A 24,055-nucleotide genomic window follows, 5' to 3' on the forward strand; every position below is an offset into this window, starting at 1 on the left:
CAGGGTAATTGACCAAAATTAGCAGTGTAATCCTCTGGGTTTGATTCAGTCCATAAACCTCACAAGCTGAGCTTACAGATTCATTGCATAGTTGTATTCAGTCAGAGGTTACGCCTTTATGCTTGGGGGGTTCAAGGCCTTATGTCGTGGTATATGGACTGTTCATCAAGCTGTGGGAGGCAAAGCTCCTTTTTCTCTCCATGTCCCACCATAGCATGTACCTCCCGGAAGGGAATCCCTTTAATGGAGGATCATGCAAGCCGTGTGGAATGGTGCTTGAGAGTCTGGGAGGAGAACAACTGAGTGCAAGTTTATGAGCTTCAGCTGTGTTTTCTTCCTATATAAAAGCCAGCACAACCAGCTTTTAGGCCTTAGATTCTTGCCAGCAGCACTTGATGTGTGTTGGATTATTGTGGTATGATAAAATGACATCAGAACCATAACAGCTGAAGAAAAGAAAAGAAAAGAAAAGAAAAGAAAAAAAAGAAAAAAAGAAAAGAAAAGAAAAGAAAGGGGGGGGAGGAAAGAAAACGCTGAAGAGAAGATGGAAGAGATGCCTGCAAGGCCTTGAATTCCCCTGACATTGCAATCCACCAAAAAAAATGGTGCTTTATTTTTAAGATATTTGGAAAAAAAAAAAAAAAAAAAAAAGGTCATACCTCCATACCTCTGCCCCAACAACCTTTTTCCAAACAGACCAAGGACTTGGCGGACATAAACACAACACAGCATGCAGCCTTCTCACAAGAGGACAGTGGGCAGCAACTTGATTGAAAACAACTCAAAAAAAATTGCAGTCCAAGATAGAAAGAAGTAACTTCAGTGGCTATTCTCATGCCCCTCTTAAGATGTCAAAGGCCACAGCAATTGTATTTGACACACCACTGGTCTGGGAAGCAGAGGCTGCTGCAGGAGGAGTGTTTAGCTCAGGGGCTCTGTGCAAACCACTCGGGTACCCCAGCTCAGAGGGTAAGTTTCACGACTGCTTCCCTTCCCCCTCCCCCATCTCAGCCCTGCTGTTTAGGTATAAATAAGAAAGGTTTTAAACCCATGTGCCGGTGAATCTCTGATGAAAAGGTTTAGATTGGTACCTGCATGGGCCAAGGGGGACATTGCAACTTGTTTACATTTTTGCAAACACAGATTAATATTTGTGATCTTTTTGATGTTCTTGTGAAAATCTTGGGCAATCAGTGCCATTTCTTTTTTGGCTCTGGACTGACACGTCTTCCCAGCATGTAGCAACTAGTCCCTTCAAACAGGAGCCTTTTTTGAAGGGACAGTTCCCTCACTGCATGGTCATGGCACTTTGCAACAAGAAAGCAAACCCAAGCTGACAGAACAGAGCATCTCAAGAGCAGAACAATAGAGTTGAAACATCTATAGGTTAGCAGCCTGGTGTCAGTAACTTTTAAGAAAGTCAAAGGTTTAAGGTAAACAGGAACTCCTCTTAGGACTGTGAGGAAGATGCGGAGGCAGTGTGAATCCATATGTGTGCTCACCATCCTGCACAGCTCCCAGTAGGTGGGCATGGGCCACACTCTTTCACTGGGTCTGCTTTAAATGGAAAATGGCCATGTTCTCCTTGCTGGGGCCCGCTGTTATCAGTGTGAGTGGGAACGGCTATCGCGTCTGGGCTGCCAGGGACATGAGGCAGAGGAACAGTTATTCTTGGCTTCTGCCTAGGCTCTGTTTGGGACAGTTTGGGACATGGGCAAAAGCAGCACTTGAGTTGTCTATTGAGGTCTCCCCATGGCCTTGCAAGGCCTCCCAGGTCAGGATTGTTTACTGTGGTCAGTCAGACATGGGGCAGGCTGCAGAAATCCAAAACAAATTTGCTACAAAGCCAGAACCTTTGCCATAAATAAAATGCTAAAACTCCATTCCTGGGAGAGTGGTGGCATTGTGCAGTGTGAAGAACTGAAGCTGAGAAAGACAGTGCACCTGTGTGAGTGAATGAAGCAGGTCAGTAACAAGGCTGTGAATAGGTGAAAAAGTCCCAGCTCCTGGGGACTTACCTGTTCTAGAGCCTTCTCACTCAAGCTCTTTCCCCATTCATCCATCCCGCTTACACACACACACACTTTTTTCCCACTCTGCCTCTTCATTCCATTCTTTATCCATCACAGATCTACCCTTACTGCTGAGAGCTGGGTGGGATTTCTCCTTGTTCTTGTTTAATGCCGTTTCTCTAGCTGCAACACCTCTGTGAGTTTGGAAGAGCTAACAGGAGTCCTAAAGTCAGGGAAAATCAGTCATGTTGGGTGATAATTCCCTTGCTGACTGTGCTGGGTAATATTTCCCTTCAGTACAACTCCTGAGAATTGCCCATAAAGAGGTAAAAGAGGAGAGGGAGTACAGGATTTCTTACAAATGCTAGAGATGCTCACCTGAAAACTGGTGTCAGTTTGGGGAATTGCTTTAGAAATCAAGAATCCTGCAGCCAACCAGTTCCAAGCAATTATTTAATCCAGCTTGGAAATGTAATATATTAGCTTTAAAGGGCTAAAAGAGGGAGTGGTGGAGGACAGGACTCTTGCAGCAGTTCTTGAAGCAGACAGTGAGGAGGTGGGCTTCCCAGGAGCAGTGCTGACAGGAGTCAAAGGGCCAGAAGAGAGTCAAAGGAGGCCTGTGCATGCAGATGGGCTAGTGACAGGGCCTAAGGGTAGAAGTGCTGCCTAATATCACTTATGCAATGAGTATGAAAGTAATGCACAACAGAAATCAGCAGACCACAACAGTACGGGGTAAGTGTTGTTTTGTCAGTGTTCAGTACATTCCTGCAGCGTGAACAGAGGGCAGCTGCCAACACCTCTTCAGGCAGGCTCACCACATCAAAGGCACCTGATTGCACTAGCAGGCACATCCATACCCATACGATTAGAGGAGATAGTAAAGGACACAGTGAGATGACATTAGATTTTTTTTACATTAACCTTTTAATGCACTCAGCATTAGCACTAGTAAAAAGCAGCCCCAAAGACTGCTTCTAGCCCCATTCCCTACTTCATGTCTCCAGCCCTGCCACGTCTGCAAACAAGTTAATGGAGTAGCAGAAGCCCTTAGCAGCAATTTTAGTTATTTCTGCCTTTTTCCACTTTGAAGCAAGCAGAAGAGCTGGCAGAGTGTGCTTAGGAAAAGGGTATTACCAGCTGCCCTCAAGGAGTAACTCGGGAACCTCTAAGATAATAGCATGGACTTGTTTCTTATTAATTCCTTACTCCAGGATAGCTGTTGGGAGCCTTTAGGCCCACCTCTGAAAAGAAAGGCTGACGTTACATGAAGAAAATTAACCAGCCGGCATTTAGAAAATGAGCCTGCCCATGCAGACTGTGGTTCCCTTTTACATTTGGTAACAAGCTGCCTTTCAGCTGCATGCTGGCATGGGAGCATCTTCTCCTAGCCTCCTATGGCATTAGGGTTCACTGCTGGAAGATGATACCAAAAGGGCTCAGGCAGCTTAGGAGTGTTGGCCATGTCCTTGACTATACAGGTTGTGGCGTGGAGATGCTGGGGAATGAGTTCACAAACTAAGGTGTTACCACTGACCTTGAGAACAAATTTTTTCTTACATTGTAATGATTTAAATTCACCTTCAAAAACCAGTCACAGAATATTGACTTTCCAAATAATTTATTTGTATATGTCACCAAATCATAAAAAGCCAATGCACTGTCCAGCAAAAAGCATCAATATATAAAACACATTATCAGTAACACTATAGTGTATCGTTTATACTGAACCCAGTCCAGCTCCTACTAAAGCCAAAGAAAACTTTGTCAGTCACTCCATTAGCAGAAGGATTGGACTCAGAATTTTTATTTCTAGGTGTTTACAAAGGGCTATATTAAAATGCTAGTAAAAAGCTTCCTTTTTGAGACTGTATCAAAACAATAATAAACTTCACTCAATCCTGTTTCTGTCAAATGCATGCAAATAAAGTTCCAAATCAGTAGTCATTACACTGCAAAAGACCGTACAAATCAAAAGAAATAATATTCAGAACAGACCAGGCTCTACCCTAAGCTTGTGTGGACTGGCATGATTCCAGCATGGCTCATAAAGCTAAGCTATATACACCAGCAAAGGATCTGCCCCTCTACTGCTTTCAGTGGTTAAACAAATTATTTAAGTGTTCAGTTTTGCCCCCAAATACCATTATGCGGGGACCTCTTTAGCAGCATGACACAGGAGTTAATCGAGACTCTTATAAAGCTTTTCCTACGAGGCTGTAAGAAAAGACAGTAGCTCGTGAACACGTAAGTCACAGGACATATATTTTAGAGAGGCTGAAATGCTTTCAGGCTCTGCTCTGACTTGTATGCAAGATCTGCTTCAGATCTTTGCAGGTGGTACCACATAAACCCCCCCAAACCTTTTAAAACTATGGGTGTTTACGAGCTACTTTCAAAAATGGCAAGTCGACAGAGATTTGGGAACAATCCTTCCTTCCCCACATGAGCCACGAGCTGCACAAAGCAAAGGGCCAGCTGTAGGGTATCTGGATCTGCCAACCTGGAAAGAAGAGGTTTCCAAAGCAGCCCCTCCAAACCTGGTGGCCATGCCAGCACCTTTACACGGATATCTGCACAGCTGACACAGGTGGCCCTCTCCAGAAGCTGAGTTTAGGGCAGCACATACTTCAAGGAGATGCTTTGCTGTGCATGAAGCCAGATGAGCAGGTGGTGGCTGAGCGGGCCAAGCAAAGGGTGAAAACGGTGTCAGCACTGCCAGCATGGGCACTGCCATGCTGGATCCCTCACATCGCAGCCTGAAAGCCGAAATCCCTCCTAGGAAATGCACTCGCAGTTCTCCTCACCACCTATTTCTGTTCTGATTTACAGCACCCCCCTGTCTCCCTCAGCAGCCTTTGTCCCCAGCAGGAAGAGATGTGAGAAATGAGGCCTGATCAGCTCAATGGCAATAAAACCCTCTGTGAAGTTTGAGGAATGTTTTTGGAGATGAAAGGACCCAAGGAAAGGAGATGTCAGTGAAACTGTTGGGGGTTTTTTTGTTGTTGTTTTGTTTATAAACCTTCAAAAACCTCTTAGGAGTGTACTTCAGATCACAATATATTGATTTCTCAATTGTGTGGCTTGGGCTGAAAACCAGCACTAGTTTTATTCCGAGAGTATTTGACCAGAATTGCTCTGATACCATCCATCTGCACTGGCCTGATGCAGCAGTCATCCCCCTGGAAGGATGCTGTTTAGCATTTTCTTAGCATCATTTCGCAAAAGGACTGCTTGCAACTCCAGAAAACTATGGTTTAATAAGGAGACTGTTAGCACCTTTTGAAGTCAAATGTTGAACAGCGGTTTAACAATGTTAAAACTGTATCAGCAGCAGAGACAATGGAACAGGTTAACGGACGCAATCAAGACCCAACGTGCTGCGGGAAGATGGGCTGTACTGCAGACACAAACCATGAGACCGCACGGTGTTAACAGGGAAAACTAATTCCTGGTGCTGCAGTAGTGAGGCTGTGAAGAGCTCTGGACTCTCTTATGTGGGATACCATGACAAGAAGATTTTCAAACATTTCCTTGCCTTAAAATCTATGATTTAACCTAGTACTCATCTAACTTCACCAGGTCCCTTAAGGGACTGCTGGCACCAGCCTTGGGAACCTCCTAGAGCAACATGTCACTGGAATCAGGCCTGGATGATGTAAAGGGAAGGCTTTGACGTCGTACCCCAGACAGCCCAAGTGAGAACAGGGAAAATCTATGTCATTCTTTCTTATTTTTTGACAAAAGGTAAATTTTGCCATAGGAGCTGCAATGTTTCTCACATTCGTAATACCCTTCAGAAACTGTATACAAACCGGAGTCAAACTTGCTCAGCTCTGGGGCACAAAGGGGAAAGTAAGGAGGTAGTTTTGTCTTTTTTTTTCTTTTCTTTTTTTTTTTTTTCTTTTTTTTTTTCTTTGGAGAGAGAGAAAAAAAAAAGAGTAGTTTTGTCACAGGACTGTCTACTCAATTCTGTGACAAATCACCCAAGACGTCAACAGTAACAATGGATCTTCATTCCCACCTCTGGGCTGGTCTCAACCCTCTCTTTACAACATAGTCAAGTGGAAAAGGGGAACAAAAAGTTCTCAGACTGGGTTTCCAGCATCTACAAATAATCCCAGCTATTTCAGTGAGCAGCTCTTGCTGCCAAGTACTTCATCTCCTTGATAAACACCAGAGCCGCCAGGCTAAAACATTGTTATTTAGGAATTTGGAGCCAAGTAGAAGAGCTCCAACAAGAGGATTTGAAAGGGATCCAGGATAACTCCATGGTAACAACACTTGCCATGTAGATGGAGGCTTGTGTCTCCCCAGGCAGAGGGGGAGATCAAACCTGTGCCTTGCAGTTAGCTGCCAGTGGAGAGGGCTGCAGAAGGACCACTACAGGCATTTTAAGTAGTTCACCGCTTTCTGCCACCCCTATGAAATGCAACTTTTCACATAACATATAACCTTCCATGTCTTTGGAGAGAAAAAAAAAAGTATTAAGAAAACCAAACCAAAATAAAATCATTATTTGACCAATCAAGAGGGCTATTCACACAGCCCTTCTTGGGTGCCTGTGCCCACTTTTTAACGAGGAGCTGGCAGGAAACCAGTAAGCATTAAATCCTAAATCCTTTAGTTATCTATGCGAATAGGATTTAGACTCTCACATGGATTCAGTCCTTTCCACTGTTGTGTGCAGTAACGGTTCAGGCAGTTATAGTAGCTATGAGAGGTAGAAAAGTTTAAGGACTCGGATGAATAGATTCATCTATGCTTGCAATAGCAGTTCAATACACTCTTTGGCATAGACAAAAAAAACTAAAGAGAAAGCATTGCTATTAAATACTCATCCCAACAACAGAATGGAAAGACATTTATGTGCCTGCACTGAAATATGCAGTACTTGCTATACATTAGGAACATTGCTGCCTGACCTCTCAGAAACAAATGTTAAGTTTTTTTGATAGAGTGCAGTTGTGTTTTTCCCTTCTACATCAGGAGTACATCAAAGTGCAGTTGTTAGCTTCATCAATTGAGTGTAATTTTGTCATCTCAAAAAAAAAATATATAAAAAATTTTAAAGTGTGCATCTCTGAATACTAAAATACAGCTTAGGTTAGTTTTCCTCTTTCTTATGGAGGACAAGGACAGAAACATGCACTTCAAGGCATTAGGATCATGGACAGAAACAGTTTTGAAACAATTTCAGTGCTCATGAAGTTATATGAGCATTTTCTCCCTGCATGCAGGTGTGGAAACTAGCCAGGCAAAAACCTGCCTCTCTTCCCAGATTGCCTAAGCATAAGGACACGGCATTTGTGGTCTCCAAAGCAAACATACCAATGAGATAAAAATGGGCTATTTCCATCAGCAAAGGAAATGGTCTGGGACATAAATTCAGGCTCTGGATACAGACAGGATTCCCATTAGCTCAAGGATGTTCACACCCAGGCCATTGATTAAGAAGTAAAGACAAAAATTTTGTCAAAATCTAGACTGGTTTGTCACAAAATACTCTTAAGTCTTGCCAGTATGAATGATCATCTGGATTTTTGTTACATTTATTATTTAAATAGTAAAAGTGATTTTACATGCAATATGTTTGAAATGGGGGCTTTGGAGAAGGGAGATGATAAAAGCCATATACACCCAAACACCAAGTTTCTATGTACTTTCTTGTAACAAATATTTTACAGCTGACATTCATTCTGAATTTGCACATTTGATATTGTATTTTCTGACACCCATCACATAGATCGATCTGTGATTTAAAGTTGTGCAGAAACCCAGTTTTCCTCAAAAAGCCTATACAACAGCCTGTGGCTCACACTTCCCTAGCAAAGGGACCCTGCATTCTGCACCCAGATCTGCCTAAAGACACTCCTGTGCACATCCCCCATTTCTCAGGATATGGACCAACCATCAACCTAAGGGCTAAGCTGCATGAGGTGCTAAAAATTGAGATCGGACCAATTATGCAACAAAGACTAAAAGATTCTGGAGGACAAATAAAGGTGAAACGTGGCTTCTTATCTCACTGATGAGAACCTTCAGGTGTCCAGGAGAATCCTAAGTGTCCTCTCTCAACCAGTCATGCATTTCACATGCAATAGCCATTGCACTAAGAAAACCCAAAGCCCTCAAACTAGGAAACAGTTTGTCTAGTCTAGCCCTCCATTTCAGAGAATAACACAGCCTGGGGCTTTCTAACCCACTGTTCACAGTGGGGGTGTAGAAGAAACAGAGCATGTGCACATGTTTTCTTAAGGTAAGTGTTCAGGTTACTTTAAATATAGAAGGTTAGTTTGGTTAGATTCTCAGACACCATAAATCAGCTTAGCCCTTCTGTCCCTCAAGAACTACACACTAACTTGCTACACCTAAGATCTGCTTGAATTTCTTCAACCGTTAAGACAATGTTTTAAAATTAATTCTCCCATCTAAACTTCCACTACTAAGTAACTGTTATAAACACATCTTTTTTTCCTCTTTGTCACTGCATCTTTTCTAACAGCAAATAAATGGCTTCATACAAAAGGACATGCTGGTTGTTTTGAGCCAGAATATTGTACTGTGTTGCAGAAGAGTACGGTTTGGCAACTGAAGGATTGATAGTCCTATCGAAATATGTTCTGCTTTTTGCCTGCAATACTGTTTTTACAGGATTTAATAAGACTATGTTCATTCCAGGTTCATTGGTCATTTAGGAGTCCATGGTGCAGAATTCCTGAATCAGAGGAAAAGTACTCCTTGCTCATGTAACATAACTACAAAGCATGTGGTCCTCTTCTCTGCAGCTCTGCTTCCATCCTGAGTACTACATAGGTTAAATCAGCAGTGTTCCACATCAGTGAGGAAAGGCCTTGAAGGGAAGTGTGGCTCCCTGTTCGTAACAGGACTAGTACAAGCCAACATCAGGACATTACCCACCGATATGGGAGGAGTTAGAACATCTGCAAACCTGCATCAGAAACCCATCTCTGCCCTTTGGAGGCTTTGCACTGGCCGGTGCTTTCCTACTCCACTCACATCACATCCACATCCACTTCTGGCTATCATAACCTCTGTATCCTCGCACAGATCCTAATACTAAGTAAGAAAAAGGCAGTGTAGAAAGTTAAGGCAAATTAATAACTACTCCAGGCCAAACCACCTGCTAAGAGAAGACCATTCATCCATATCAAAGAGCAGTGGAATTATTTCTGGCATATATCTGTGTACGTTGTATAGACACACATACCCCACCTGCCTGATACTAAATGCTTTCATGACAAGGTCTGTATACTCGAGCATCTGTCACTGGTTATTATAGCAACCAGTTTTCTAAGGGACCATAGAAACACTGCCATAGCATACGTGTCCTTCAGGTTTTAAAGGAAATCATCACGCTCTTATTTTTGCAATACTGTAAGTTCCCAGGTGAAAGAAACCTCACAAATTACTGGGATAAGAAGATATAAGCATTTGTGCCTTCATGAGGAAATTATATTCCAAACAATGGCTTCAATTGTTTCTCCTTTATAAAAATAATAACCAACAGCATTGCTCTAAAAGCTCAGGTGATACTTGTTAGCTTAGATTTTTCTAACCCAGTGTGGACTGCTGGCAGGGAATTGGCAGGGAAATTAACCACAGATGGTAGCCAGGACGTGGGGAACATATATTTGATATAGCAGAGTAATTGTGTGACAACAACCCAGTGCCTCGGAAAGCATCATCCAGTTGCATCCAACCAAGTAAGGCTGTCCCTGCATTACCAGGAATTTTTACAGGCCAAAACAAAGGCCTTTTGGTTGTGGTTTTAGCATCGCAGGGAACACAGCAAGTAAACAACTGCATCCTATGTTCTCCACCAGAGTGGCTCACAGCTTTGCGATGGGCAGCAGCAGGAGGGTTTGCATGGGCGAAGGCCACCAAGCTTTTTCCCCTGCCACTGTGTGAAAATAAATCAATACAAGTAGAAATGCTACACAAGGTTCTAGTTCTTTGAATACAGTTCTTGCGAGAGTGTTCCCAGAGGCCTGCTTTTGGAGATGGCAAATTGAAGAAGGCATTGAAATATCACAGAAATGCAACATTTGACTCAGAGAAACTCCTACTGAAGACACTCTGTGCTGGCTGGCAGTGGATGACTAAAAGCAGAAGTCAGAAAATACAGAAGAGAGACGTGTGTGAGAGAGAGCATAGGTAGGTATGTATGTCTGTGTGTACAAATAACACCACTATTCTAACACATTTTCTGTCTCGCATCACCAGGTTGGCCTGAGTGTCCAAGCTTTAGGAGAAGAGGTTGCAGAAAGCTATATGCAAACGAAAAAGGTGGGTCCAGTAACTGGGCATGCACAAGACCCCTCCTCCCCTCAAAAAGCCAGAGAGCTTCTCACCATGTGCTCTGCCTTCTCACCTGTTCAGGAGCTTCCTTCAAAACTAGCCTTGCTTTTAAGCATCACTGGTGCTTGCAAGTTGGGTGCCAGCCACACCCCACCTGGTCAAGTGAGGAAAGCTGGGGAAAACAGACTGAGATGCATGTAGGACTCAGAGAAGAGCCTCAGCCTGTTTTCAGTTCAAATGCCAACTCCAACAGCCAAAATGCTTGCATCCATGGATGCTGTGATGCAACTGGGGTTAGAAGAATTCACCCAGGTAAGTGAATTAGAGAAGCTAAACCTCGATGCCAAAGTTAGCAGGTCAGTCTGTATGTGTACTTGTGTTGGGCTGGACTTTCCAAAGGCTGAAGTGATGTATTTTGTTCCTATTGACTTCAAGATGGGATCCTGGCTGCCCCAGGTGCTTTAAAGATCCCACTTTTTGTCTATTGATCTACAGAACAATGAAGATAGTGTTTGGGTGACAAATGCTAGTGAAAATACTAGCCACGAAAGTTAGTACTTTTTCTACAAGAATAGAAACTCCAGGACCAGTGTTTGCTGCTCTTCATGGAAGTGGAAAGGAGGAAAAGATCCTGAGACAGGAGAAAAGAGAGGTAAAAGAGAGCATGAGCTCTGGACAGCCTCACTGATGGGCAGTATCTTCTTCCTTCTCAGAACCAGAGAGAAGGCTTGAGCCCTGGTGTCTCCGAGCAGGGATGAGAAGAGATATTTGCTACCTTCTGGTTCTTCGAAACCCTAGGCAAGACCAGGAACAATGGTCCCAACCTACATGTTACTTCAGCCTAAGCCTGACTTGGCACATACATAAAACATATTATACAAAGCAACAGCATGGGTCCATGTGAGGAGTAAGGCATGCACTGAAGTAATTTGTGGGAAGAGATATCACTGCTGAATCTCAAATTCAAAGTGAGATTGGAAGGAGAAGTAGTATCTTTTACAGCTGGAGAAACAGTTAGGCAAACATAGGAAACAGGCTGACTTTCAGGACCCAAGCTCTTCTTCAGGGCAAGAAGGGGAAGGTCATGCCTGCAAAGGACTTAGGTACCTGCAAGAGTGCATCTCTTATTAGACCAAATGAATAAAAACAAAAGCGCTACAACAGTCCTATCTCTGAATTTTAAACTGGTATTAACTAACCTGGTCTCCAGTTCCCTTTTCAGGAACTGCTCCTCTGATGTCGATTATCAACTACAAAAAAGCCACCGCTGCAAAACTTGCAAAGGTATTGCATTCCCTTGTGGGCAGAAATGATGCTGAAAAACACGATCTCTCTGCAGACAGCTGTGGCCAGCTGGGGCTGGAAGTGATGTTCCCAGGGCTGGTTCACTGCTTAAAGCCCACAGAGGGATTTTACCCTAAACCTATGAGAGCAATTTGGCTAGGGAATGTAATATTAGATTTTGTGCCCTAAAAGGGATTTGTTACGACTTTAAATTCTGTTTTAACCAAATGCTTAAGCTGGTACTTAACTTTAAACATCAGATATTCTCCAGAAGAAAACAGTAAATCTGCATGGTTGTGCTAGTCCCAGGCTGGAGCTCTGATGGGATAGAAGCCTGCTGTCTTCTCTCCCCTCCTTCCTATTTACCAGGTAACACAGCTCTCGTGTTGCAATAATTGCTGTCTCAACTCCAACACAGCTGCCCCAGGCAGTGCCAGTGTACTCACAAAAAATCTTCCTCAGCCTAAACTTAACTGCTTGCTTAAGTTTTCTGCTGAATCAGGATCTCCTGTGTAATGTGTAACTGGGGATAACTGCCTAATACTAGTACAACTCCACTTCTCCGCCATGCAAACCCACACTCATCTGAGTGAATCTTCTTAATTACCAGATCTACTTCTTGACTCAACTATCCACCTTATTTGTTGAAGCGCTGGCCAAGCAAAATTGAAAGCAACAACGAAGTCAACTCGTGAGCTTTGTGTAGATAACAGTTCTCCCTTTTCACAGCAAAACTCATCAGCCCTGGAACTCCTGCCCGTAAGTGGGGAGAACAGACCCATTCAGCACTGAACTACCTATAAAACAACTCAGCTGTTCAAGCTCCCTGCTATGTTTATAAATATGTACAAATAGCTACAATGCAAATGTTCACAGTAATTTTGCATACCTTATATGAAATCAATATCACAAGTAAATTCTAATACTCAGAATAGCATACAATGTTAGGGACCAAGTTACATTTATAAATGCACAATCATTATCACTATCTATTCAGCGTCATTTTTTAGTATGCAAGCTTCAGCAATTGCTAGCTACACTGCACTTCAGGAGTCATAAAAAATGTTGGTCATGCCACAATCTAAGAAGAAACAAAACCACGGAAATTCTCCACCATCCTTTGAAATGATACACAGTTTTTGACAGATACGGTACTAATACAGTGGCTTCGTGAAATTCATTAACACTAATCACCATTAAATATCAAGTCTGGAACATGGGTCTCTATGTTCTAAATGAACTCAAAATCAGAGCAGGAGCAACAGGTTTGTCAGCATTGTGTCCATACATAGCAAAAGCAGAGACAGTGGGAGTCTGTACCTGGACCAGCGCTGCAATTACCCAGAATAAAGTGAGAATAGGTGCAGCTTTACAGGCAAAAGAGACGAGAGGGGGAGAAGAGGGACTGGACACAGCCTCAGTTACAACTGTTGTTGTAGAATATTTTTAAGAAATAGCCTGGACTCTGTAGCCTGGTCTTGCTAGCTCAGCCCTCCAAAAAGGTCCCTACCCTGAAAGCCAGGGGTAGCCCGCAGCTCTGCTAGCAAGAGCAGGTTACAGATCGTGCCTGCGCAGGACAAAGTGTTTGCTGTGCCAATGGAGCATGGGGCCATCCATTCTCTGTATCCTAATGCAAGTATTTCCGCCAGCAATTTCTCACAGAGGAGGTGGGTGATTGGCAAGGACATCTGTTATAAGGAAAGAAACAATCTCACACACTCAATACCCTGACTCAACCTCAGCTCACACTACTGAATAATAAAATCTAGATCCTGCCCTGACAATTTGCTTACACTTTAGATCATACCACTTTTCTCATCTTGCAAAGAGGCTCGTGAAGAGGATCTTCCTAGCAACAGCTCCTTCTCATGGATCAGGCTATTTAGCAGGTCCTCCTGTCTGTAGTTCTGATAAACCTTCAGGAAAGCCAGAATGGTAATTCCCAGCCAAGTCAGCCAGGCAGCCCAGAGACCAAACTAGACAAAAAAAGAAATGATAAAGAGGTCAGTACCATATTATAAATCCAAAGTCAACTGTCCAGGTGAATATCAAAATCTCTTCTGGACCAAAACCCATGGAGTCACACCAAGTTACATCCATTGAGGTCCTGGCCCCATGTTTCTTCAACTCTGTCAAGTTATTTGTAGCTTAAAAGGAAAAAATTCTTTCATGTACTAGAAAAACCGAAGCAAAAATGTATGAAGTAAAATAATGAAAAAAATAAATCTGTGTAATCTAGGTGCATCCATTGAACTTCCCGTTTCTGACATTCTGGCCAGCCCAAAATTCCTGGGATTATATTATTTTTGTTACTTTGGAGTTGCAGTTTTTTTAAAGATATTTTTTAAAACTTTCTTCCCAGGTCCTTCAGGCCTTCCACTAGCCCTGCAGAAGTGTTAATTTTAAAGTATTTCCATTCAAAATATTGTTGAGAAAATCTTCTATATTGCACCCTTACATTCTGGGCTAACTGGTTCACATTAGTATGAACTCAGAGAGCAAGAGAAACCCACTACAACACACTCAGGTGCCTGGTGACACCTATATACCTGGCAGGAGAGACTGGGGCTTCAAGCATCAGATCTGCAGTAAGTCCCATCACTAAACTAGTCTCTCTCGCCTGACTCCGTAGAAATAATTACACTTTGATTGGTTCCAGTACTTGAATGTTGGCCTCCCTGCCACAGAGGAGGTTCATTTGTAGTAAGGCTTTCTGGCAGAAATTCTGTTTTAATTCTATGATGCCTTTAGCAAAGAAAGATTAATTGAATCCCTGTATTTCGGTTTTGACATACTGAATTTTCAATTAAAAAAATACAACAATTTAAACACTTCCAGACAGCAATACAGCTGTGCACATTAATAGCCAATTTAGATAAGCAACGACCACTATTTTCTGAAAGGAGTTTATGTTCCTATATAGCTTATACACTTTGGAAATTCTCTTCAGTATTTCTGCCCATACCTACAATTATCTCAGTTCACCAAGTAAAGAATATTTCAGTTATTCTACAAACCTTCAATAGAAGGAGATATTAATTTGGCTTTATATGACTATATCTAGACGATTGGAAGCTTTGAATTAATTTCTTAAGCACTTCATAAATTAAATATTATCTTAAAAGCATTCAGGTATCTGCTACTGCTGTGGTCTTCTATTTGACATGAAAAAAATCTACTTGCATTTAGCCAAATTCAGGGAAACTCCCAGACCCATTCTGATGTGTTGGAAGCATCCAAACGGAGGAAAACGGGTAGAGACTGCTTCTGAGTAAAGCCTACTGTAAGAAATTATTGCACTTACAAGGACATGTTTGCTTTGGCCAGTAAGTCCAGTCTATTCTCGGGGTTTTCGTTCTACTGTTTCAAAGAAACTGATTTGCCTTCCATAGACAGACTCATTCTTGTACCTTCAGCCAACTCTGCTTACTTCACCCTGGGTATCAGAAGACAATGTTGCAGGATTTTGTTCCCTGTTTGGTCCTTTCTTCAAACAGTCACCATCAGGATTCACTTTGACACTGCCAAGTTCAGCTTTTGAAGCCAAATGGTTTTCCCCTGGGGCTGTTATGCTCCCAGGCTCTTCCTGCTTGGATGTTTGCAGAGCTTAGTGGCTGTACCTTGCAGGCTAGCTCTGCCCAGGGACATCCTGAGGGTCTTGCATTGGTGTATCCAACAGCTTGGCTTGATCCATCTATGCTGTGATATGTTAATTCTCCTCCAGCTGAAGTGTTATGTGCATTGACCTTGACTCTTTAGGCATGGCTCCCTGTTAGAGAAATGCCTTCTCTTGCATATAGATTATCAGCTGTCCACCCTGAGATCACAAGGTGGACACAGACGTTTAGCTGCCATGAATTCAAAGCCATAGACTGATAATGGGTTTACTTCTGCTACCCTCCCACTAGCTGGCAGATTAGGAGCTAATGGCAAAATCCGCTACAAAATACAGCTTGGCCTTGGGCTAGCATCATATAAAGGGGTCACTTTTATGGCATATAAAAGCTTGTGTCCAAGATGCACAGTTACTTTCAAGGAGTGCCCCAGGCAAGCTAATGCCTCGCCCCATGCAGGACACCATAAGAAGCATATGAGTATGGGTGCAACTCTGCATGGATGGGGCTACCCTCAGTGCAGAACTTTTACATGCTCAACATGCACCAGTGCTCAGGTACCAGTGTTCATTGACTTAGAGCTAGCATATTTAACAGAAAGGTCTGACAGCCTTAGAGGTCTCATTCTCAAAGATTCATCAGAAAACAGCCCTATCTAAATGACAGTAATCTTTAATTATTTTCCATGGTCTGATATTTATACACCTCAGGCGACCTCAGGCAAACTCAGGGAAGGCAAAGCTAATAGCCCCATGATCTGATGCAGGTCAGACATTATTCTGAACAGCAATGAAGAGCTCAAGGACACCAGAGTATTGCAACTTCTGCAGAGGTCATCTTTTGGAAAAAAATAAATTTTCCATCAAGAGTAATAGGATCAGTGGCAGCGTCAGGTTTGCACATGTCCACATTCAAAACCGTCTATTTTGAATTTAAAATGCAAATGTACCCATCACTATCATCCTGATTCAGCGCTTACTAAAGTCAATGGAAACATTCCCATTGATTTCAGAGGAATAGTAGTTCAGCTCCAGCAATCCCAGATCAATGAGCAAATGGCAAATGAACTGGAATAGAACCACAATCTAGGCTGACCTACCTGTGCAATAGCAAACTGGTCGTAGAAAGCAGAGTTTTCTAAGTTCAGTTCAAGATCTATATCCTGTAATTCTTCACAGCTACCCAAGGAAGGCATTTGGAGGGGAAAAAAGAAAATTATTCCAGAAATCCCAAAGACGCAAACCAAATATAAAATGAAGCAGCATCTTAAGTGTGTTTCAGTCACAATGGCATATTCTATCAAAAGATATTTAGGTTATTGCAGTAACCAGGTGGCTTGCCAATCTTCTCTAAAACTAGGCTAAAAGAGGCATGTAATTGCTTTCTTTTAAAAAATATATGTATAATTTATGTAAGTGATAACACCAATGTTCCGTAAGTGGAATTTTAACAGTTACTATGAAAACAGTATACTTAAAACCTTAAAACCCTCTTCTCCCACTACCACCAAGCCTCCCACATATATACATCTGGCATCACACCAGGTTGGTTGCTTCACCCCTCAATGAAACAAAGTGTATGAGCCTCCATTACCTTTTGACTTCATCAGGAAAAGCCTCAGAAGAAGGGATTTTGTGGGTGTTTTTGTTTCGGATGCTCCAGCAAGGAGACGATACTCTGATGGTAAGATAGAGGCTGCCTACAGATTTTACAAATAACTTGGACTTTTACTGGTGTGAAAAAAATCCCAGGATTTTGAGGTTGTCTTTCTATCTCTTGGTTGATTTCTGCAGCCTCTTCTCTCTCCTTTTCAGTGGTGTCGGTCATCTTGGGTTCTTATCCGAATATTCGATTAGATGTTTTTTATAATTGAATTTTTAACCGAATATTCAAATAATTCGATTAATCGTTGCAGCCCTAAACAGAACATTTACTATGGCATTTTACAACATATGACAATGTGCAACATAAATGTATGCTTTAAGTAGTACGATTATTCAATATCATATGACATAAAATGTCACCTTTTCCTCGCTCTTCACTGTTCTTTCTTGATAAGAAAAGATCTACCTCAACCTATGTTTCCTATAAGGAGCATAAGCATCATGGGATACAGTAGACCATTTCAGGAGCTGTACATTTTGTGTGCTGTGAGAAAGTACCAGCCATCTGTACTTTGCACTTACAAAGTACTTTCCATTCTGTGGCTCTTAGGGTATCCACAGCACCGCTGCGAGGCCAGAATCTTTACACCAGGGCTGGATGATGGTGTGTTATGGCACAGGCAAGATAAGTGACTTGCCCGTTGTCACACAGTGGGTCAGTGGCAGAGCCAGGGCAGCAAGCCAGAAGCCCTGACCCCCAGACCCCTGCCCTGCTCAAAAGACCATACTCAGAACATTCCCAAATCTAGGTCTCCTTTGGAAATAAAAATTTTAAAACTAACAGATTTTTCTTGTGTATGATCTTTGACTCTTTATTAAAGAGACCTTGAAACACTGTGGGAACACACTTTTCTTTGTGGGCTACTAAATGCAAAAAAAAGTTTGATTTGCTTTTTTTGTTCCAGATGAAAAAATCTGGATTTCCACATTACAGATGCCTTCTCCCCCTTGCTCACCTTGTGTGCAATAGTTACAGTTTGCAATACCACTATCCATTTGTGCATACATGAAAAAATAAAGAAAAAAGGAAGAAAATGAATTCTTCAATACTAACCTATTTGGCATGCTTCCTTTTTCGGTAATTGCATCACACCACATGTTAAATCCTACGCTCACTATAGTGCTAGCAATAAATGTGATAAACACCACAAAGGCGCTGATCAGCAGATTCAGGAAGGCGTAAAAGAAAGAGCTGCAATAAAAGGGAAGAAAAATGTAACTCATAAACAGCTGAAAGACAACATCAGCAGTCTCTGTAAGCAGCATACACTGGGCACAAAGATCAGTTTCCATTTGAAACACATCTGCTTTAATTAAGAACACCTAATACACTGAAAAACTATGGATTATGACTTTGAGTCACATTACCTTCATTTGTAAGCGCTTTTGATTTTGATACTTTTTTTCACCATAAAAGGATGGGGCTTTAAATATAAATATTAAGTGGTGATTGTTCATACACAGCATGGCTTTCATTAGCTGTAATGATGAAAATCACCATTGTTAAAATAAATGTCATTAGCTCAAATTATATAGTAACTGGATCTAAAACTTATTTTATGACTGAAGTGATAATTGGGACAAAAATTGCCTAGGACAGAGAAACTAAAAATAAAAACACAGTACTGATAGCTATAATCATTTTAAGCAATGTAACAAAAAGAACTGCCATCACAGGACACAGATCTCCGTTGTATGGGCCATTTGCAGAGCAGGCCAGCTTCTCCTGGGACTTCTCTGGCTCTGGTGTCAGTATGTTATCTCTGCCAACTGAACACCAATTTACCTCAGCCCTGTTAATTGTGCCAGCCAGGCCCAGCCCCAGGCACAGTCTGTGTTTGGCATGGTATGGGGTGGGAGGCTTGCAGCAGTCCCATAAGGCCACAGAATTGTCCACTCATTTTCCAACCTTACTGTTTAACTCCCCCCCTTAATTCTAGCTAATGAAAACTTTCTCATCCTTCCTGCATTCATCTGATCAAGCCTTCCTTTAGTTGAAGCTGCTCTAGGTGGCTCCTGGAAAGTCCCATTATCTGAAACCTAGACATACTCTAGGTTGGAGAAAGACTGGCAACTCCAGGAGGCAGATCATCCCGTTCAGGTTAGGTGATAAGGGTGAATATGATGAATTTTCTATCAGTGCCACTCTCATTATGCTGGGGATAGAGGAGTCTACACATCCCAGAGAACAAAAAGTCATTTCTTTTCCCTGGTAGTTCATTAAATGAAAAGCCAAGAGGCTTTCTGAGTCCATGTTTGAATCCTGGGAAGGTTCTGGGCTGGACAGTCCTAATTTCTACAGGTTATACGTGGTGAGATATATGTGACTTCTGTCTATGAGGAGGTTATGGGCATAGAAGGTGCCATGCCGACAGACATCAATGGAGCAGTTATCAGGAGGAAGTCATTACCAGTGGGCTTAAGATGTTTGTTCCTGAGTTGTTGTGGCTTCAGCGGGGCTGTCTAGGCTCCCTCCAAAGTGACAGCCATCCCATCCCAACACTGACAGAAAACAAGTGAAATAAACCACCTTCCAGAAACACTTACAGACCATACTGGGAGCTGGATGCCAGGATGCCTAACTTGTAGTTCAACATTAAGATGGATCCTACTCTTGCCCTTTGGCTTCACTGGACTTGGAGGACTAGATCAGCTCACCTCCACCAGGTGCCAAGGTCACCCATAAAGCAGAAGGAGCTGGTACGAGCTCAGAGTAGAAGTGGCTTTGCAATCCTTGTAGTGAAGTATCTGAATTGTACCTCTACCTTTCAGCATTAACAAATGGCTGTCTAAAACCAGAATGGTGTGTGTCCTGCCTGCTTCTGAAAGATCTGGTAAAGATCAGACCTTCCTTCTTACTAGGAAGCTACTGTTTCCAAGCAGCTTCCCTCTTGTCCTGTTTTACCCTCCTGTGATGCTTCACGGTTATCTCATCATGCCCTCTTGCTCCATCTTTGGTCCCCATCATCCTTCTTGCCTGGAAAAATTGTCGTCCTGGTTTCAGCTGGGATGGAGTTAATTTTCTTCTTAGTAGCTGTTGTAGTGCTATGCTTTGGATCTGGTGTGAGAACAATGCTGATAGCACATAGATGGTTTTAGTTGTTACTGGGTGATGTTTGTATGAAGTCAAGGACTTTTCAGGAGGGGCACAGGGAATTGGGAGGGATACAGCTGGGACCATATCCTGTATCAGCCAGGACAGCTGACCTGAACTAGCCAAAGGGATATCCCATACCATGGGATGTCCTGCTTGGTATATAAACTGGGGGCGTGGCCAGGGTCTTCTGGTCTCTCTGGGGGACTGGCTGGGCATTGGTCAGCAGGGAGTCAGCAGTTGTACTGTGCATCACTCATTTTCTTTTCTCCCTTCTCTTTCCTCTCCTCTCTCCCTTCGTTATGAGGTTTATTATTATTGTTCTTTTGGGTTTATTTTGTTTCAATTATTAAATTGTTCTTATCTCAGCCCTCAAGTTTTACATCCCTTTCCAATTCCCTTCCCATCCCTCTGGGTGAGTGAGCCAGCAGCTGCGTGATACTGAGTTACTGGCTGGGGCTAAGCCACGCCGGCTGTGAACGGCGCTATACAGCTGCTAACAGCCCAAAGGACCCTGAAAACGCTCCGAAAGGGAGAATTTTCAGGGGCCTGCCTAACTGTTTTGAACTAAATGGCCACTTTTGGAGGGTGGCCAAATATCCAATCCAAATTTTGCTATTACAGGATTTTTATTGCTGGTTTCTTCCAAAAATTAACTAGTTCTGAACTGCAAAACTGAAAAAAAGCATCTAGACTCAGCTATTCCTTTATAGGTATCTGATCACCTGAGGAAGCTGAATTCAAATGTATTAAGAAGCACGTGGTTATATTTAGAACTTGTAAGTTTTAATATGGAAATGAGTTTCTAGTTTATACTTACTATAGCATGTTTTAGCAATAGGCAGCTTGAGACTGGTTGCAAAGAGCCAGAGAGAGAAAACACTGCTACCCAGCCCCCAGTATCACCAACATCAGGGTGTTGTATAAGCCCAGATGTGAGTAACAGCCATCGACTCAAAAACCTCTAGTCCAAATAGACCCAGACATGAGTGATTTGCCCTTGGCATGGTCCCTTATCCACGGGAAAATGGCTTTCCTAGTCTAGCCAGCCCCCAGTGCCTGCTCCTGCCTTCCCGCCTCCATGCAGCTGGATGTTTGGGGGGCCCTGGCCCTGTAGCACCCACAGGCTGGGTTACCTGTGCCAGGGGTCCTACCCAGGGTGGCAGGACAGGCCACCAGAGAGGAAAGCACAGAGCACAGCACCCCCAGGCTGCTGCCTGGACCACCGAGCCTCTCACCGTACCTGCTGGGGTCTGATGCCCCTTGGTTTGTCTGAGCACAGTGACCCACTGCCAGTGCAGCCCTGCGGCTGCTGCAGGGAGCGCCCAGCATTGCTCCCCTGTTGTAACCAAGCAATAGTTGCTCTCTGCAATAGTTGCCATGTCCACCACAAAAGCAGGATAAAAATAGAGGGGGGGCACCAACTGTTCCCTTCTTCACCCCACCCACCCCCATCCCGCACACAACCATATTGTTTCAAGGTTTTTCACACACACACACACACATCTGGTTTTGCACAACTGTGGAAGGTCCCCCTTCACAGGGACATGTAGTGGGACCATGGGGAGGAGGAACCTGCGAGCACCAGCCTCCAGCATCGCCCCATGGCCCCCAGCACCCTCCATGCCCACTGCAGCTGAGCTGCCAGGTGCTGCTCCCAGCCTGCCAAAGGGCAGTGGGTGCATTGCAGTGAGCCTGGCCCCCCACCCCAACCCCCTGCAAGGGAGCATCCTCTGGAGAGGGCCCTGGACACAGGTGGGGTGTGTGTGGTGTGCATGCAGACAGACGCAGGCAATATACCACCTCACCCCAAACCCCTGTAGGGAGAAGGATCATCTGGAGGATGCAAAGCCCAGTGCTTCAGCCCCAGGCTGCTCCCACTTGTCCCATCCTGCAGGAGGGATGGGCACCCCCTGCCATCCCCAGGGATACTTACTCCTCATGCCCTTTGCAGAGGAAGAAGAGGGTCCTCCAGGCCTGCACTGTGGCCAGCAGCAGGGAGAGGAGCCCGGTGAAGATGCTGAAGCGGCAGGCGGCCTCAGGCCCCCACTCCTGCACGGTGAAGCGCTGCCTCTCCACCGTCAGGTTGGCGTTGAGCCACATGCCTTCAGTGAAGAGCAGGCACCGGCCGTGGAAGTCGTTGCCATTCTCGGAGAGTGGCACCACCACGATGAAGCTGAAGAGGAAGGCCAGGAAGTAGCAGATGCACTGAGCGAAGAGGAAATTGCTGAGCACCATGTCCGCGGCTCTGCGCAGGCAGAGGGAGGGATGCTGAAGGGAGGGATGGAGGAGGGAGGGATGGAGGAGGGAGGGAGGCAGGAGGGAGGGAAGCAGGAGGGAAGGAGGCAGGAGGGAAGGATGCGGGAGGGAGGGAGGCAGGAGGGAGGGATGCTGGAGGGAGGGATGCGGGGTGGGAGGGGTGCGGGCCAGGAGGAGGGGGAGCGTGAAGGGATGAAGGGAGGAAGCCTGCAGCAGTAGGGGGTGGGGAGGGAGGATGCGCAGTGCAATGCAATGCAATGCCTCCTCCGGACACAGCTGCTGCCTCTGCCACGGCCGGAGCTGCCCGTACTGATGGCTCCAGAGCTTGCGGCGGTTGTGGAGAGGAAAAACGTTGTAGAGGACCCCTCCTTGGGAAAATCTGGCCGCTGATACAGTCTGGCGCTCAGGGGTTTAAATCAGTCCGTGCCTCCCCAGCAGGGCTGGGTACCACCGGCTCTCAGTCTCCCTAATGACAGGGGACACTGATGTCACCCATGACACTCACATCTCCACTGGAAAAAAAAAAAAAAAAAAAAGGCTTCATCCTGGCTGCTGGATCCCAGCAACTTTTGGCCCTAACTTGACATGGTGGCAATAAGAAACAGGGTGCACAGCCACCTGGGGACCTGCAGACCAAGTGGTTTTGTTCCTAGCCCAGCTGGTTACCCCCACAGCAAGATATTGCAAGTGGCAGCAAGGAATCACCGGAGGTGGAATAACTTTCATTAAACTTTGATGTCAGTTAGGGGCTGCCCAGGGTTGGGACCACCTGTATTTTCCTCTGGCTGTCAGAAAGAGTAAGTGTGAAAGAAAATAACCCTAAGGACCAGCTGGACATCAAGCTGAGAATGGACCAGCACAGTGATGGTACATGCGTGGCAGGCTTGGTTGCCGCTCACTAGATTCCACGGGGTGAGCATCCACCCCACTCTGCACTGCAGGGACCAGCCCCCTGCCCTGCACCACTCTTGAAAAGACATCAGAACATCCCCTCAGCTGTAAAACCCAAAACTGCATGGCCAGGATGCAAGAAAGCAAAAAGCATCACGGAGAGGAATGTGACTTGTGCTCAGCTCCCCCCTGCAGAAAAATCCAAATTAAACTGATCTCAGGTTAGGGTTGGCTTTCAATCCCAGTTTCATTTTTCTATCAAACATGAATCCTCTTTCCAACACAAGACATTGTAATTCATCTCCAGTTTGAGGTAATTTTCTAATCCAGTTTCCTAGCCAGTGTGAGATCAACTGCAGGTCTCAGATCACTTCTTAATCCCAGGGCTCATTTTAGGCACTGCACCACTTCCCAGGCAGCATTTAGAGGAGCAGATTTGGAGCTGGAACCCCAAATACAATGCACATGGGATTTCAGGCTTGTGTTTCCGTTGGGCAACAAAATTATTTTTCTGTGCTTTTTAGACATTACAGATACAGTCCTGAGGCACGTGCTGGGAGGGGGGAATTCTCAAAGAAGACATTAATTCAGCTTCATTGTAAATCATTTGTAATGTATACTATCTTGAAATCTTGCTCTATCAGTACAGGGAAAGTATAGTATGTCCTGCTTCTTGAATAAAAACTTTTGTCAGCATATATGAAATGTGTCAGGCCGTTTGTCTGATCCTTACCTGACTCTGATCATCAAAAATTGTATTTCTATTTTGCAAGATTATAGAGTGCTGACCTGACCCTGTGGGGATAGACGTGCACTCCTAACAGAAAAGATGTTGCTGATATTTCAGTCTGGTAGTAAAGAGGGAAGTCTATGGATCTTAACCTTCCTTCCAAGAAGTGCTGCGTTCCCAAAGGG

The 24,055-nt window shown here is 44.1% G+C and overlaps 1 protein-coding gene across 1 annotated transcript; it reads right to left on the reverse strand.

Annotated features, from left to right (window-relative positions):
* Positions 1-5,764: 5,764 nt before the first annotated feature.
* TMEM179 (transmembrane protein 179) lies at positions 5,765-22,383 on the reverse strand. The gene is made up of 4 exons (XM_037395850.1): positions 21,927-22,383; positions 17,951-18,088; positions 16,332-16,410; positions 5,765-13,594 (listed from the first exon to the last, which is right to left on the reverse strand). Exons 1-4 carry the CDS (start codon positions 22,226-22,228, stop codon positions 13,415-13,417), a joined length of 699 nt encoding a protein of 232 aa, XP_037251747.1. The 5' UTR covers positions 22,229-22,383; the 3' UTR covers positions 5,765-13,414.
* Positions 22,384-24,055: the final 1,672 nt, after the last annotated feature.

The sequence above is a fragment of the Falco rusticolus genome, chromosome 7 (genome assembly GCF_015220075.1).
Source record: "Falco rusticolus isolate bFalRus1 chromosome 7, bFalRus1.pri, whole genome shotgun sequence".
NCBI lineage: Eukaryota > Metazoa > Chordata > Aves > Falconiformes > Falconidae > Falco > Falco rusticolus.

What these genes read in the sequence shown, in the direction of transcription:
- TMEM179 (XM_037395850.1), bottom strand. Translation starts at nt 22,228, where the DNA reads ATGGTGCTCAGCAATTTCCTCTTCGCTCAGTGCATCTGCTACTTCCTG. An exon ending in CTCTGCAAAGGGCATGAGGA is followed by an intron (nt 18,089 to 21,926) that starts GTAAGTATCCCT and finishes CTTTTATTGCAG; the next exon opens with CTCTTTCTTTTACGCCTTCC. An exon ending in AAAGGAAGCATGCCAAATAG is followed by an intron (nt 16,411 to 17,950) that starts GTTAGTATTGAA and finishes TTCCTTGGGTAG; the next exon opens with CTGTGAAGAATTACAGGATA.